General features: G+C 33.7%; 1 protein-coding gene across 2 annotated transcripts; it reads left to right on the top strand.

The window, feature by feature from the left end:
- Positions 3,931 to 8,039, top strand: LOC18589478 (arginine decarboxylase). 2 transcript variants are annotated; one of them, XM_007014463.2, is made up of 4 exons: positions 3,931 to 4,027; positions 4,146 to 4,202; positions 5,056 to 5,610; positions 5,719 to 8,039. In XM_007014463.2, the coding sequence occupies exons 1-4, from the start codon at positions 4,025 to 4,027 to the stop codon at positions 6,739 to 6,741; spliced, it is 1,638 nt and encodes a 545-aa protein (XP_007014525.2). In that variant the 5' UTR covers positions 3,931 to 4,024; the 3' UTR covers positions 6,742 to 8,039. The 2 variants fall into 2 exon arrangements, with proteins under 2 accessions (XP_007014525.2, XP_017982007.1); XM_018126518.1 differs by having other exon boundaries at positions 3,931 to 4,063.

The following is a 15,092-nucleotide window of genomic DNA, read 5'->3' as shown; positions in this document are numbered from 1 at the left end:
TGCATCTTTCCTTAGTTCTTTATCTTCCTTTAATGAACCTAATTCATTTGATAAGGCTATGCAAATTCCAAAATGGTGTGAAGCCATGCAAATTGAGATCAAAGCTCTTGAAGACAATAACACTTGGACTTTTGTGCCTTTTCTTCTTGACAAACAACCCATTGGTTGTAAATGGGTTTTTAAAATCAAAAGGAAGTTTCATGGTTCAATCGAGCGCTACAAAGCTTGACTCGTGGCCAAGAGTTACACTCAAACTGAAGAAGTTGATTACCATGAGACTTTTGCCCTAATGGTGAAACTCATGACTATTAGAGTTTTTTTTTGCAGTGGCTGCTTTCAAGCAATGGCCTCTTTATCAACTTGACATTAATAATGCCTTTTTTACATAAGGATTTGGTTGAAGATGTGTACATAAAACTTCCTCTCGATTATCAACGCAAGGGTAAGAACCTTGTTTGTCGTCTTAACAAGTAAATCTATGGTTTAAAATAGGCTTCCAAAAATTAGTTCTTTAAATTTTCTCAAACTTTATTCGATGCTAGCTTTACACAATCCAAATAGGATTTTTCATTATTTTGTTGCTCTAAAAATGGTTGTTCACTTTTTGTCCTTGTTTACATTGATAACATAATGATTATAGGGATTGATGAGTCTGTTATTCTTACATTAAAATCCTTGCTTAGGCAACGATTTCACCTCAAGGGCCTCAACAAGCTCAAATACTTTTTGGGCCTAAAAATTTCTTGCTTTAAGAAAGGTAATTTTTTGAGCCAACACAAATATGTTTTTGACATCCGTGTAGATTTTGGTTTTTCTAGTGCTCGTCCAACTTCTTTTCCCATGGAACAAAATCTTTCTTAAACTCACAAATACTGATGGTGACCTTATTTCTGATTTTTCATCTTACCTACATTTAACTAGTTGGCTTATTTACCTCACCATTGGTTGGCTTGACATTGTTCATACTATTCATATCTTAAGTTAATTCATGCAAGCACCACGAAAGCCTTACATGTATGCAACCACTTGCCTACTTTGATATTTAAAAGCAAGTCCAGGTCAAGGCATTTTTTTCTCTATTAATATAGATCTGCAACTTCGAGCTTATTGTGATTCAGATTAGGCTAGTTGCCCCATGACTTGTCGATTGACTACGGGATATTATATATTTCTTGGTTCAAGTCCAATTTCCTAAAAGACCAAAAAGCAAGCTATTGTTTCTCACTCATCTGTTGAAGCATAATATAGAGCAATGGTAATGACCACTTGTGAAGTCACTTTGGCTTAGTTATTTGCTTCGTGACATTGGTATTCCTATTGCATCTCCAATACCTTTATTTTGTGACAATCAAAGCAGCTTTGCATAAAGCGGCCAACCTCGTTTTCCATGAACTCACCAAACACATTGAAATTGATTACCATTTAATACAAGATAAAATTCCAGACGGCTTCATTTCCACTTCTCATGTCTCTTCTTCTCATTAGTTGACTGATCTTTTCACTAAAGTCTTAGGAAAGGAACAATTTCATTTCTTGAAGAATAAGTTGGGTATTTGCAACCTACATGCTCCAAATTGAAAGGAAGCATTACATTAACTTCATCTTCTCCTTGATTAGAGCATGTTGACCAGCTCCAAATCAATTCCTCCTTAATTTATGCAATATGATAACTTCCTATAATTGAATTATTGATTGCTCTTTTTATACAACAATAGTTTAAGCTATAGTCTTTTTTTTCCTTTTCTATTCCCAACTCATATCTATATATAAGCATGTACCATTGGGTCTTTTTTTTTCTTTTTCTATTCCCAGCTCATATCTATATATAAGCATGTACTATTGGGTAATTGAATAAGAATGACATACTATTTATAACAAGTATATATAGTTGCTCTTTAATTTGATGATTACATTAACTAATACATTAACTAATCATACCTTAATTAATTGGAAACAAAATTAACTTAAATTAAATTATTTCCTAACTAACAAACTAACTTTGTAGCATGTGCTTTTGGATCATGTTCTTCCAACTAACTCCCAAATCTTTCAATTGTTGCATGTGCTGCTCAGATGACTTCTTCCATGTGCATCTCATGCTTTACTCTGTTGATAGAGAAATCAAAAAGAAGGAAAGGACCAAACAAGAGAAATGAGAAAGATAAGAGGAAGAAAAAAAGATTGAAGGAAATAGAAAGAAGAACTAAAACGACCCTAAAATTTTATAATCGAACCATATACGAAATGATTGTAGTAATAAGGACCAATCTTCATACTGATATATATTTATAAGGCCACCATAGGGAATTCATGGCATCAATCATTGTGGACTCAAAAGAATTGCACCTCTTGCCTTTGGCCATTGTCTTGACATGTTTAACCTCATTGTTATACATCTAACATTTACTAATTTTTCATTCCTTAATTAAATTTTTTTTTTAAAATTAAGATATATTTTTTATTTTATCCATTTAAAAAAAATAAAAATGATCGATTATCTTGAAGGAAAACATTACATTAACTTCATCTTCTCCTTGATCAGAGCACGTTGACCAGCTCCAAATCAATTCCTCCTTAATTTATGCAATATGATTACTTCTTATAATTGAATTATTGATTGCTCTTTTTATACAACAATAGTTTAAGCTATAGTCCTTTTTTTCCTTTTCTATTCCCAACTCATATTTGTATATAAGCATGTACCATTGGGTCTTTTTTTTTTCTTTTTCTATTCTCAGCTCATATCTATATATAAGCATGTACTATTGGGTAATTGAATAAGAATGGCATACTATTTTGTAACAAGTATATATAGTTGCTCTTTAATTTGATGATTACATTAACTAATACATTAACTAATCATACCTTAATTAATTGGAAACAAAATTAACTTAAACTAAATTATTTCCTAACTAACAAACTAACTTTGTAGCATGTGCTTCTGGATCATGTACTTCCAACTAACTCCCAGATCTTTCAATTGTTGCATGTGCTGCTCAGATGACTTCTTCCATGTGCATCTCATGCTTTACTCTGTTGATAAAGAAATCGAAAAGAAGGAGAGGACCAAACAAGAGAAATGAGAAAGATAGGAGGAAGAAAAAAGGATTGAAGGAGAATAGAAAGAAGAACTAAAGCGACCCTAAAATTTTATAATCGAACCATATACAAAATGATTGTAGTAATAAGGACCAATCTTCATACTGATATATATTTATAAGGCCACCATAGGGAATTCATGGCATCAATCATTTGTGGATTCAAAAGAACCACACCTCTTTGCCTTTGGCCATTGTCTTCACATGTTTACCCTCCTTGTTATACATCTAAAATTTACTAATTTTTCATTCCTTAATTTAAAATTTTGTTTTTTTTAAATTAAGATATATTTTTTATTTTATCCATTTAAAAAAAATAAAAATGATCGATTATCGTTAATGGAATTATTGTTGCCATGCCGGTAACTTTAAAAAAATTTAATGGTAATTAAATTTTAAAACTTCACAAAAAAGTTTATAAAGTTATTATATGTCCATTGATTATAATTAAAGAAAAATCTTGAATTTAAATTTATAATTAAAGATATTAAAAAATTAATGAAATTATTAATAAATATGAATGCATGTCAATTACATAAATTCACTTATAGAATTTAAAAGAATCTAACAACGATGCATAATGTTGAGTAAAAAAATCCATGCATAAATTAAAATTTGCAGATCATTTTTAAATTAGGTCGTTTCACTATTAAGATTTATTTCGTCATCTTGGATCCTTATTTTTGTCCTTTTTAATAAAATATATATATTTCATTAAATGATGTATAAATAAAAAAAATGAATATTTTTAAAGATATTTAGATGGAGAGCTCTACATTTTGAAGACATATCTACGCCCACAGGAACATTTAAAAGGTGTTTCCATGTGATTTTAGTTAAAATTCAAAAGCATTTGGAGGATAATCCTCACACAGACAGCCGCTCTTTCACCATCTGCAGCTACTCAATAACCAACTTCCCCTGCAATGGTCTCAGTCTCTGTCTCCTCCTCCTTACGGGACTCTGTATTATGACTCTCTTTGCTTTTCATTCATATATCATAATGTAGCCAATTTCCCACTCACATCTGCGTTTGCTCTTTCCCAGAGTTTTCTGCTGCTGCCTACTTCTTCAATAACAACTAGTCCTATTGTTGCTTCTAAGGTCAGTGCCCATTTCTTTTCCTTGTTATTACCCTTGGTTTTTGATCTCTTATAGCTTCGAGTATCCCTGGACTTTGCCTTTCGGTTTTTTATTTATTTTTTACCTTGAAATTTTCTTCAATGTCCATTGCCGGCTTATCTTCACGGACAGCAATTACATGATTTGACATTAGTTGAACTCCTCTGTCTGTCTGAAAGATAATTGAAGTTTGCGAATGATATGTATAATATTGGGATAATGCTAGAAATTTAGGCATCTTACAAACTAGCGAAAGGGGCAAGGTTTTGACTTTGGTAGTGTTTCTCTCCCATCGACTTCTAACATCAAATTTATTGCCAGACAATAAACTTCAGTTTCAACAGCTTTTGTTATGATTGGATTAAGAAGTGTACGCTCAGACATGTTGACTTTGGACATTTGGAACTGATTGCCTAGTTGTGGTACTCCAAGCTATGGATCTCAGTCATGTGCCCTAGTTTCTGGCTGGAAATTATATGAATTTACGTATTGTTTCAGGCTTAATTCAGTGTCCACATGTTTGGTTTGAGATAGGGGAAAAACATCAGTGAAGTTGGTTTTGGTTAAGTTTAGGAGCTGCAGATTGTATTTTTCATGGTCAGTTTGTGAGTTTGCTTATAAAAACAGATGAATGTAATTTCCCTTTGTGCCCTTTCCCTCACTCTCAAAAGAAAAAAAGATGCATAACAGATTAAAAAATGAAAAGGGGAAAAATATGTGCCAAATGTCTTATGTAAAATTAAATAAAATTTTGGAGATTTCAATCATTCTAGTTTGTTTGTCAGGGACCAAAACATTGACAATGTGCATCTGCTTATTCTTAAAATTCTTGTAGGAAAGAAGCATCATAGAGCCAGGAAAGAAGAAAGATAAAGAGACCATAGAAACCGCCAAATTAGTCACCAGAGACAAAATTCCAAATGCAAACTCTGAGATTGTGCAGCCAAATAGCCTGCCTCCATTGGTTAGTGCCTTGAAAACTTCAGCTGAGCAAAATGCTGCTAGTTTTCATTTTCCAGGGCATAACAGGGGACGGGCTGCACCATCTTCCTTAGTTCAGCTTATTGGTTTAAAACCATTCCTTCATGATTTACCTGAGCTTCCGGAGCTTGACAACCTATTTTCTCCAGAGGGACCCATTTTAGAGGCACAAAAACAAGCAGCCAACCTGTTTGGATCATCAGAGACATGGTTTCTTGTTGGAGGTACCACCTGTGGAATCCATGCTGCAGTAATGGCAACTTGCTCCCCGGGAGAATATTTGATTCTACCTCGGAGTTCTCATATATCAGCCATTTCTGCCATGGTATTATCTGGTGCCATACCCAAATACATTATCCCTGAGTATGATTGCCATTGGGACATTGCTGGTGGTGTTACATTATCAGAGGTAAGTCTCCAATAAAAATAATTCTGTTGAAATGTTTTTAATATTTTTACTTTTTTTTCCTTCCTCAGCATTATATTCCAATATGACTTAACATAGATGTTTTTACAGGTAGAGAAAGCAATCAAGGAATTGCAGATGGAAGGTCAAAAAATAGGTGCAGTTTTCATCACTTCCCCTACTTACCATGGTATCTGTAGCAACGTGACAGACATTTCGAAGCTGTGTCATTCTTATGGAATCCCTGTGATTGTTGATGAGGCTCATGGAGCACACTTAGGATTTCATCACAAGCTACCCTGTTCAGCCCTCCAGCAGGGAGCTGATCTGGCTGTGCAATCTACTCACAAGGTCCTCTCCTCTCTCACACAGTCATCAATGTTACATATGTCTGGGAATATTGTAGACAGAGAAAGAATCTGTAGATGCCTTCAAACTCTTCAAAGCACAAGTCCTAGTTATCTGCTTTTGGCATCACTAGATGCAGCTAGAGCTCAACTAAGTGAAAATCCAGAAACTATTTTCAATAATGCAATAGATTTGGCATTTGAAACTAAAAACCTTATCCGAAATATTCCAGGTATTTCAGTGCTTGGCACACCAGGAATTTCTAGCTTTCCTCTGATTGATCCATTGCGGCTCACATTTGGGTTTTGGCAGCTTGGTTTATCTGGTTTTGAAGCAGATGAGATGTTATATAGGGATCATGGAGTCATCTCTGAACTTGTTGGGACTCGATCTATTTCTTTTGCAATTAACCTTGGAACTTCTAGAGACCATATTCAGAGGCTTGCATCCGGAATAAAGAAGATATCTGCAGCATCCTTTTCTTTTCAAAAGATAAAAGAGAAAGTAGACCATTGTGGTTCATCACCCTTTACTGATAGTACTATGTCTCTTAATCCAAGAGAATCCTTCTTTGCAAGTAAAAGGAAAGTGGCAATTGGAGAGAGTCTTGGGAGAATTTGTGGAGAGCTCATATGTCCATATCCACCAGGTATTCCTGTAATGGTCCCTGGTGAGATCATTACAAAGAGAGCTTTGGATTATCTGCTGCAAGTTAGAAACAAAGGTGCAATTATTAGTGGAGCCTCTGATCCTTTACTCTCTTCAATAGTCATCTGTGATATATGAATTATTTCATCTCAAAGTGGCAAGTGATGATGTGCTCAACAGGGATGGAGCTGCTAAAACTTTTTGCATGAGTAGAAAGGATATATAACTGTTACAAATATCAGTAAGTCAAGGGAGAAACCTGTTGGCTTGAGTGTGGGTTTTTTCTATCAATATTTTGGGATAAAATTGAAGTGATGTAGTGGATGTGGAGCTACTTCATCCTGTGATGGTGGCAGATCTTATAGATTGACAAAGTGTGCTGGAGGAGGGATTTACTAGCCCAAATATTTACTGAGGATGCTATTATCATCGAGAGTACACCACTCCGCAAGAAGTGGTTGCCTGATGAACTACTTTGAAGTTGTAATAATATTTTTACAGATAATTAGATGAACAATAGTAATGCTATTTGGAAAGCTCCTTGGAACACTAATATGCCATCAAGAATCAATCTTGTTCATGAGAATGGATATTAACAGAAGCTGTTAACATATGCCACGATCAGGAGGTTTTCATTGGTGTAGGTGGAGTCAACAGGTTTTGGAGGACTCCTTTTTGGTCCACTAGTGTTGAGTTCCAAGTCAATCGCAATGTTATGGAGCTATGCAAGCAGTTCCTTCGACCAGCTGAATGAGAATAATTCAGCTAAAATCTGGGTTATAGCTTGAACTAACTGGATGAGTAGGAATAAATGTCTGCATGAACCTGTTTGTCAGTGACAAGTTGCGTGATTATAGCACTGAAGGTGCTGGAGAGGTATGAAGAGGTTTGATTTTAAGCTATTATACAAAATTCAAATTTTGTGAATAGGAGATGGGTTTCAGCAGCAGATCAATGGAAATTGTTTTGAGTGTTGTGGTCGGAGACCATACTGGTGCCATTTTAGCTTGTGTGGTAACACCAAAGTCAGCTATACCAGATCCAGCTTTGGCAGATGCCTTAGGACTTCAAATAGCAAAGAAGTGCTGGTGGAAAGGGATTGTTTGGAAGTGATTCGAGAGTTAAGAATGATGGAATTTGTTTTTAGAGAGGAGGCGTGCTTGTTGAAGGTATGAAGGAATTAGCTTCCCGTTTTTCTAGTTGTAGCTTGTTGCACATTAGGGGTGAAGCAAACTGTTTCGGCACAGGCGGTAGCTCGTTCAGAACTGTTGATTTTCTAAACTTGGCATAGGCAAGCAATTGAGAGATGATTAATTGGGAGAAATTTCATTGTATTGATTAATTGCTCAAATTAAGCTTATATGCACAAAATCTATTCTGGTAATGAAGTTACCAGAAAATAACAGAAATGGAGAACAAAACAAAATTATATAAAATCAATCCATCAACTAACTTAACTAAAGCCTATATACATCAGCCTAACTTTCTACATCAGCAGGGTCATATCATCAGTTGCAACACATTAGAGGCACGTGCCTTGCATCATTTGTTTCTAACACTGCCCTTCAAGATGAGTATGGATATTAGGAATGCTTATCTTGCTAAGGAGTGATTTGAATTGTCCTGGTAAACAGAATACCTATCCGCATAGAAGTATGCATATAGCTTGGTGAAATGAATCCTACTAGCACCTTATCTCTAACAAAATGACAATGAACTTCTATATGTTTAGTTCTTTAATGGGATATGAGATTTTTAAAGATGTGACTTGCATACTGGTTATCACAGTAAAGTTTGACAGCATTACTATTATTAATTCCAAGGTCCTTTAACAAAAATAAAATCTACATAATTTCACAACATGTGGCAATCATTGCTCTATATTCTACCTCATTGAAGCTTCTGGCTACACATATTGCTTCTTAGATTTCCAACTAATGAGAGAGTCACCAAGAAAAATCCCAAAACAGTCATAAACTTCCTTGAACCTTGACATCTTACCTTATCACTATCTGTATAAGCTTGTAAAAGCATATTAGATTGAGAAGACATAAAGATTCCTTATCCTGGTGCACCTTCTATGTATCTCAATACCCTATGAGCAACTTGCATATGAGAGTTAGTAGGTTTATCTATAAATTGAGATGAAACTTGAACTGCATAGGAGATGATCGACCTTGTGAATGTAAGATAAAGAAGTTTACCAATCAATTATCTATAAACATTGGCATCTTTCAATTGATCGTCACCATCCTCGTTTGACAGCTTATGACAATAGTCAATAAGGGCTGAGATAAGTTTAGATCCAAGAAAACCATACTTAGTAAGCAAGTTTAGAGTATATTTTCTTTGACGAATCGAAATTCTTTTATGTGTTCTAGCTATCTCTAATCCTAAGAAGTACATAAGGATACCAAGATCCTTAAGCTTGAAGTTGGATATAAGCTTGAAGTTTGATTTTAAAAAATTCTTAATTGCATTAGAGGCCTTAACAGAAGAACTTGCCAAATTATGTCATCCATATAGACCAAAATGGTAACAAAATCACCTTATTTTGTAATCTTAATAAAGAGGGAATAATCTCACTTTGACTAAGTGAAACCAAATTCAAGAAGTGGCTCACTAAACTTACAATTCAACTACCTTTGTGGCATATTTGAGTCCATATAGAAATTTCTAAAGTTTGCAAACAAGATATGGTTATGCATCACACTCCCTCTTAACAACATAATTGTCACGATCCAAACTCGAGCCATGACCTGCACAAGGGCTTAATAAGTAAGGTCCACTAAGCTCAAGCAAGCCTCGTATTCATACACAATCTGTACACGCTTTTATAAGGTATGTTCAATTACATATCCTTCATTTTATATTTTTATGTACAAAAATGTTAATATATTGCACAACCATGTGCTACTATCATCCACAATATATGCATATATGTACATGTCATTACTATACAATTATAGAACGTGTGCCAACCTATGGCTGCATCACTATGTGTCCTAACATCTCATAAGTACAAAATAAATACAAGGCTAGACAACAAAGTCGACACTGGGGCTAGGTGATGCTACTGAATGCTTTTAGTGTAAACCTATCAAAAAGGGTTAAAAAAAGCCTCTCCAAGTCTTAGGCTTCGAGTATCTATTGATTTGAAAACCAAAAACATGAAATTTGAAAAGGTGAATACATAACTCATTGAGTGAACATAAGAAAGGAACAGACATAAAGATGGAGGAATTTATAAAACCATACCTTTAGTTTAAACCATGCACATTTAACTTTAAAACCAAATCCATGAGGAAAACATGCCATTTATTATACCACAACCATTTAAGTGGATTCGAATAATCGTAAAATTAGTTGGGGGTTTAATTCAAGTTGAAGAACTATTTCCATGTGAAAAACAAGTCAAAATCATATTATTTTGTAAAAATAGGCTATTAGTATCGATAACTTTCAACAGGTATCAATACTTGTAAACTAGGCAGCCCCCTTACACCTATTATGGTTGAAAAGTATTGATACTCTTAGCTTGGGGTATCAATACATTTTGTCCTAAGAGCTTCTATTTGCCAAGTATCAGTACCCCAACCATGGGTATCTATACCTCTTAAATAGAGCATCTCTATAGCCCCTTCTTCTTTGAAGGTATTGATATCTCCTTCATAGGTATCAATACCTCTTTCAAGATTTCCAAATTTTTCTACAAACGTCATTTCCTATAAGTTCCAAACTTTAAAGTGAAACACATTAACAAGAATCCCCCACAATATGATCTTGCTTAAAGTCATTAAACCAGAAAACACTTACATATCTCATTGTGCCTAAGTTAAACCAAAAAACGTATCAAAATTTCCAATTCAAAGTTAAATAACATTTTATTCTAGTATAGCATGCTTAAAAAGTACAAAGATAGGTTTGAGGGATTTCCAATCTAAGGGATAGTGCCATTCCCCCTACTATTTAGGGCATTACTAGGGTAGTTAACCTTAAGGATATACATAGTGCAATGCATATAGCCACTAACATCAGTACTAGTCATGCATATTCTCCACCACACATTGGTAGCACCATTTCCCCTTTTGCTAGCTAGGGCAGCTACATTGTGTACATTGGCCAGTGAATACTGTCTCTAGTTGTAAGTCCCTAACTTAAGAACTCCACCTAAAACATTTTCTCATTTAAGCCATTATGAAATCCTTTTACCCTTTTCCTCATAATAGAAAATCCTGAGGCATGTAGCTCCAACTACCATGCCACTCAATATACCAATCATGGTTATCAACACAAGGCTCAATATTTCTATCAAATTCGCAACACATCGAAATTCCAACATAAATCCATTTATACTCGACATGTCTTAAACTATCAACATTAACCAATCACACATTTGAAAAGCTTGTTCCCATCCAAGTTCAGTAGACTAGATAATATACATATATTCAATTATACATATACATACTCGTCCTAATCAACATTATAGGAAAACCATATCAAAGCATATATAGGCACAATTGCTAAAAACACAATTTGAAAAGCATTATGTTTCCATATTTCATGCATTTTTCTATTAACATAATTTGAATGTAAGCCCACTTACCAATTTGACGCAACCTCTTTAAAATCAACACCACTTAACAAGCTCCACTAGTTATTAGACCTTGGAGCTTCAAGGGAACTCAAAGTAATCAAATTATTCAATCAAGCTTTAATAATATACATATATTCAATTATACATATACATACTTGTACCTACCAACACTACAGTAAAACCACATCAAAGCATTTATAGGCACAATTGGTAAAAGTGCATATTTGGAAATCATTAAGTTTACATATTTAATGTATTCTTCTATTAAAATAATTTGAATGCAAGCCCACTCACCAATTTGATGCCACCTCTTTAAAATCAACACCACTTAGCAAGCTTCACTAGCTATTAGACCTTGAAGCTTCAAAGGAACTTAAAGCAAACAAATTATTCAATCAAGCTCTAATAATATACATATATTCAATTATACATATACATACTCAGGCCTACCAACATTATAGTAAAACCACATCAAAGCATTTATAGGCATAATTGCTAAAAGTGCATATTTGGAAATCATTAAGTTTACATATATCACACATTCTTTTATTAAAATAATTTGAAAGCAAGCCCACTCACCAATTTGATGCCACTTTTTTAAAATCAACACCATTTAGCAAGCTCCACTAGCTATTAGACCTTGTAGCTTCCAGGGAACCTAAAGTAATCAAATTATTCAATCAAACTCTATTAATTTCCTTCCACAACAGAAACCTAATTATCATTCTAACAACTTTTGTTAGGAAGATAAGCTTAAAGTAAAGTAACCAAGAGGGGGGTGAATTGGTTATCAATTGAAAATCCCTTTTTATAAAAGAACTTTGAAAATGTAGCAGAAATATTGTAAAAACATATTATGAACCAAACAAGCAAAGTGTAGAAAGATAAAAAGTACTTAGTCGGATTTTTATAAAGGTTAGGCTTTCCAATGCCTACTTCTTCTCCCTTGATAGCACAAGGAGTTTGAATCCATTATCAACTTGCCTTTTTAACAAGGTTAGGCGTAACCTTTACAACATGCCTTTTAACAAGATCAAACGTAACCTTAACAACATGTCTTTCACAAGATCAAGCATAACCTCAATCAAAACACTGCCTTTTTCAAGTTCAAGCACAATCTTTACACAAGATACAACCTTTTAAAAGATCAAGAAAAACCTCTCTATCTTTTGCTTGGAGGTATAACTAGTGCAATAGTGGGTTTTTGAAAAAAATCTTTAGCTCAAAACTTCTATAAAGGCTAATAGGATGTTTAGGTCCAAAAACATGAGAGCTTTGTCAAAAGAAATGAATGATGAGGTGAAGTTTAGGCTCAAGAAGTATTCGTTGTAGCATAAAAATGTGATCTTTAGGTTCTCTTCTTACTCAAAGATAGGATTTTTCTACCCTTTGTGTTGGAATAAGCCTTATAGCCAATTTAGATTGGTCAAGGCTTGGTTCCAATCGTTCAATAATATCATTCACATTGAATGATTAAAGGTTTTCCTTCATCAATAAGACATCTATTATAATGGTTATAAGTCTAATTGGATGAAGTCCATGCGATTAATATGCTTTGCGAGGGAATTGTAATGGGTTGCAATTATGAGATCCCTATACATCAAAGCATAATCTCTAAATACTCCTAGTCGATATATCATTGAGATTGGACATTAATGAATCCTAGAGACTAGTACATTCTATATTCCTTACTTGAGAAGTAAGCAGTTGATCTTGTAGGTTGAAATATAGAGATACTTGAAACTAGAATGTTGGTACTTATTCTTAAAACAAGTTCACTGAACATGACTTGACATGAGAAGTGCATTTGTTATCTCACTCTAGTGTTTATGCAATATTTATCATGTTTTAGTCATGTAAATACTCTTTAAACTTGAGCAATATGGTTGTCTTATATGTAAAGTGCTATACTTTGATTTTATCCTTATAGCTCCTACCAAGGATACCAAAACAGGATGTTTTTGGGTATAACATGAAGCATGTAAAGGAAAATGAGTGGTTAAGAAAGGAATCGTCACCCCAAGTGATTTAAGGGATATATCCTAACAGATTTTAGTTGATATTAGCTTATTGAAGTCATTGGTCAAGGCAACTTAAAGATTATGAAAAAGAGTTTCATAAGTCTCTATAGAGTTAATGATATAACTTCAAAAATGATATGGAGATCAATAAGAATAGACATTGCACCATGCTCTTATCATCTCTAAGATATATGATGAAGGAATGAATTACATTGATAAACTGAACACTAAAAAGTTGAGTCAAACCATCTTGACTCTTCTAACATTTGGGTGGACGTGATGCATTGCTAGATGCTAATTTTGGTCTATGAAATTAAATTAATTAATTGAGATTACAATTTAACTCTATTGCCAACATGTTAGAAGTCTAATGGGTCATACACAAAAGGTGAATATTGAGATTAAATTGGGAAAGGTGGTTAAGTTGGACTTAATCGATTAACTAGAAGTCATGAACTTCAAGTTGAACTTCATTAAATGATTTAATTAAGTGCAAGGACCATTTTATAACTTAATTTAATTGTTCAATTAAATGCAAGGAGTAATTAACAAATTACATGAGAAATCATGTAAAAACCTGATTAGGGCTGACAATGGACCAAAGTATATAAACCTTGCAATAAGCCACTCTTAGTAATAAATAGAAATACCCATCCATTTGTGTGTCACCCCTTGGTGTGTATAAGAGAGAAAAATTATTTTCTTCTTTGACTATTAGGTTAAGGTGATTCTAAGAGAAAAGTGTTGAAATTACTCCCTTGCTAGAAAATTGTAAGGCTTAGCAATCCCACCCTAATGTAAGGATTATGACCATTCATTGTGTGGACAATCATTAGAGGTTGTGCGTTTGGACAACTTAGGTTTACGACAACCAAGCTTGGTGTTAAATTTTTCCAAGAGCTGTTTGGTGTTGTTAGGACAAGAAATCTAGCTTTTCTTTGTCCCTAAGGTAATGCTCAGATCATATCTATGTTTTAATATACTACGAGTCATCCAAAATGCCATTGAAAGTAACCTTGGGAGGAGAGGCGATTAAAAATTTTAATTCCGTTGCGTTCTTAATTCATATTGTTATCTTATTTGATTGCAAATGTTGTATGATCATGATTGAACCCCTCTCCTAATAGTGGTATCAGAGCCATCTTTCATGGTTTTGGATGATCTTTACATGTTATTTGACCATGACAAGCATCAAGATGCTTTGCATTTTGATTTGAAACCTCTCTTTGCAAAACTGATTTCCAAAATGCAATTTTTATTTTTTGTTTTTGCTTCATTTTAATTATATCCAGACCTAATTTGATTATGTTTCAAAGTTTTATTTCAATTAATTTAAATCAAGTTTGAAGTCCTAAGAGTAAGGATTAATTAGTATTTGAAAATGCCTTTTAAATGGAGCAATATTTTATTCAGTTTTTGTGTTGTGTAAGATAACACATGTAGTTTCGTTTTAAGTTTTTGAATTGATTTCAGAAACTAATCAGCCTTATTCTAGAAATCCTTTATCCTTAATTGGTCAATCAAGTGGTTTAACAACCAACCCTCAATGCAAATGAAGGTTGCATGAGATGCACTTTCAATCAGTTGCAAAAGGGAAAGCCATAATGAGGAATTTAGGTGGCGTGATTCTATTGAAGTTTTTACTCAAAATTTTGCTTAATTTGTAGCAAGCAAATTTTGTGGAATTGTTCCAAACTAATTGTTGGATATGTGGATAACAAGATCATGAAATGATCTTGATCAAATAGGTTGAATTTAAGCAATAAATCAGAGCAAGATTGACAAATGTCCAACACACTATTTTATCATGATTTTCAGTTTTAATTAATAAGAAAGTCTTGGAAATTAATTCCGAAAATTCTAAAATTAAA

This window comes from Theobroma cacao, chromosome 9 (genome assembly GCF_000208745.1).
Source record: "Theobroma cacao cultivar B97-61/B2 chromosome 9, Criollo_cocoa_genome_V2, whole genome shotgun sequence".
Classification (NCBI taxonomy): domain Eukaryota; kingdom Viridiplantae; phylum Streptophyta; class Magnoliopsida; order Malvales; family Malvaceae; genus Theobroma; species Theobroma cacao.
Note: the sequence above shows the minus strand (reverse complement) of the source record. Positions and strands in the feature narration are given on the sequence as shown.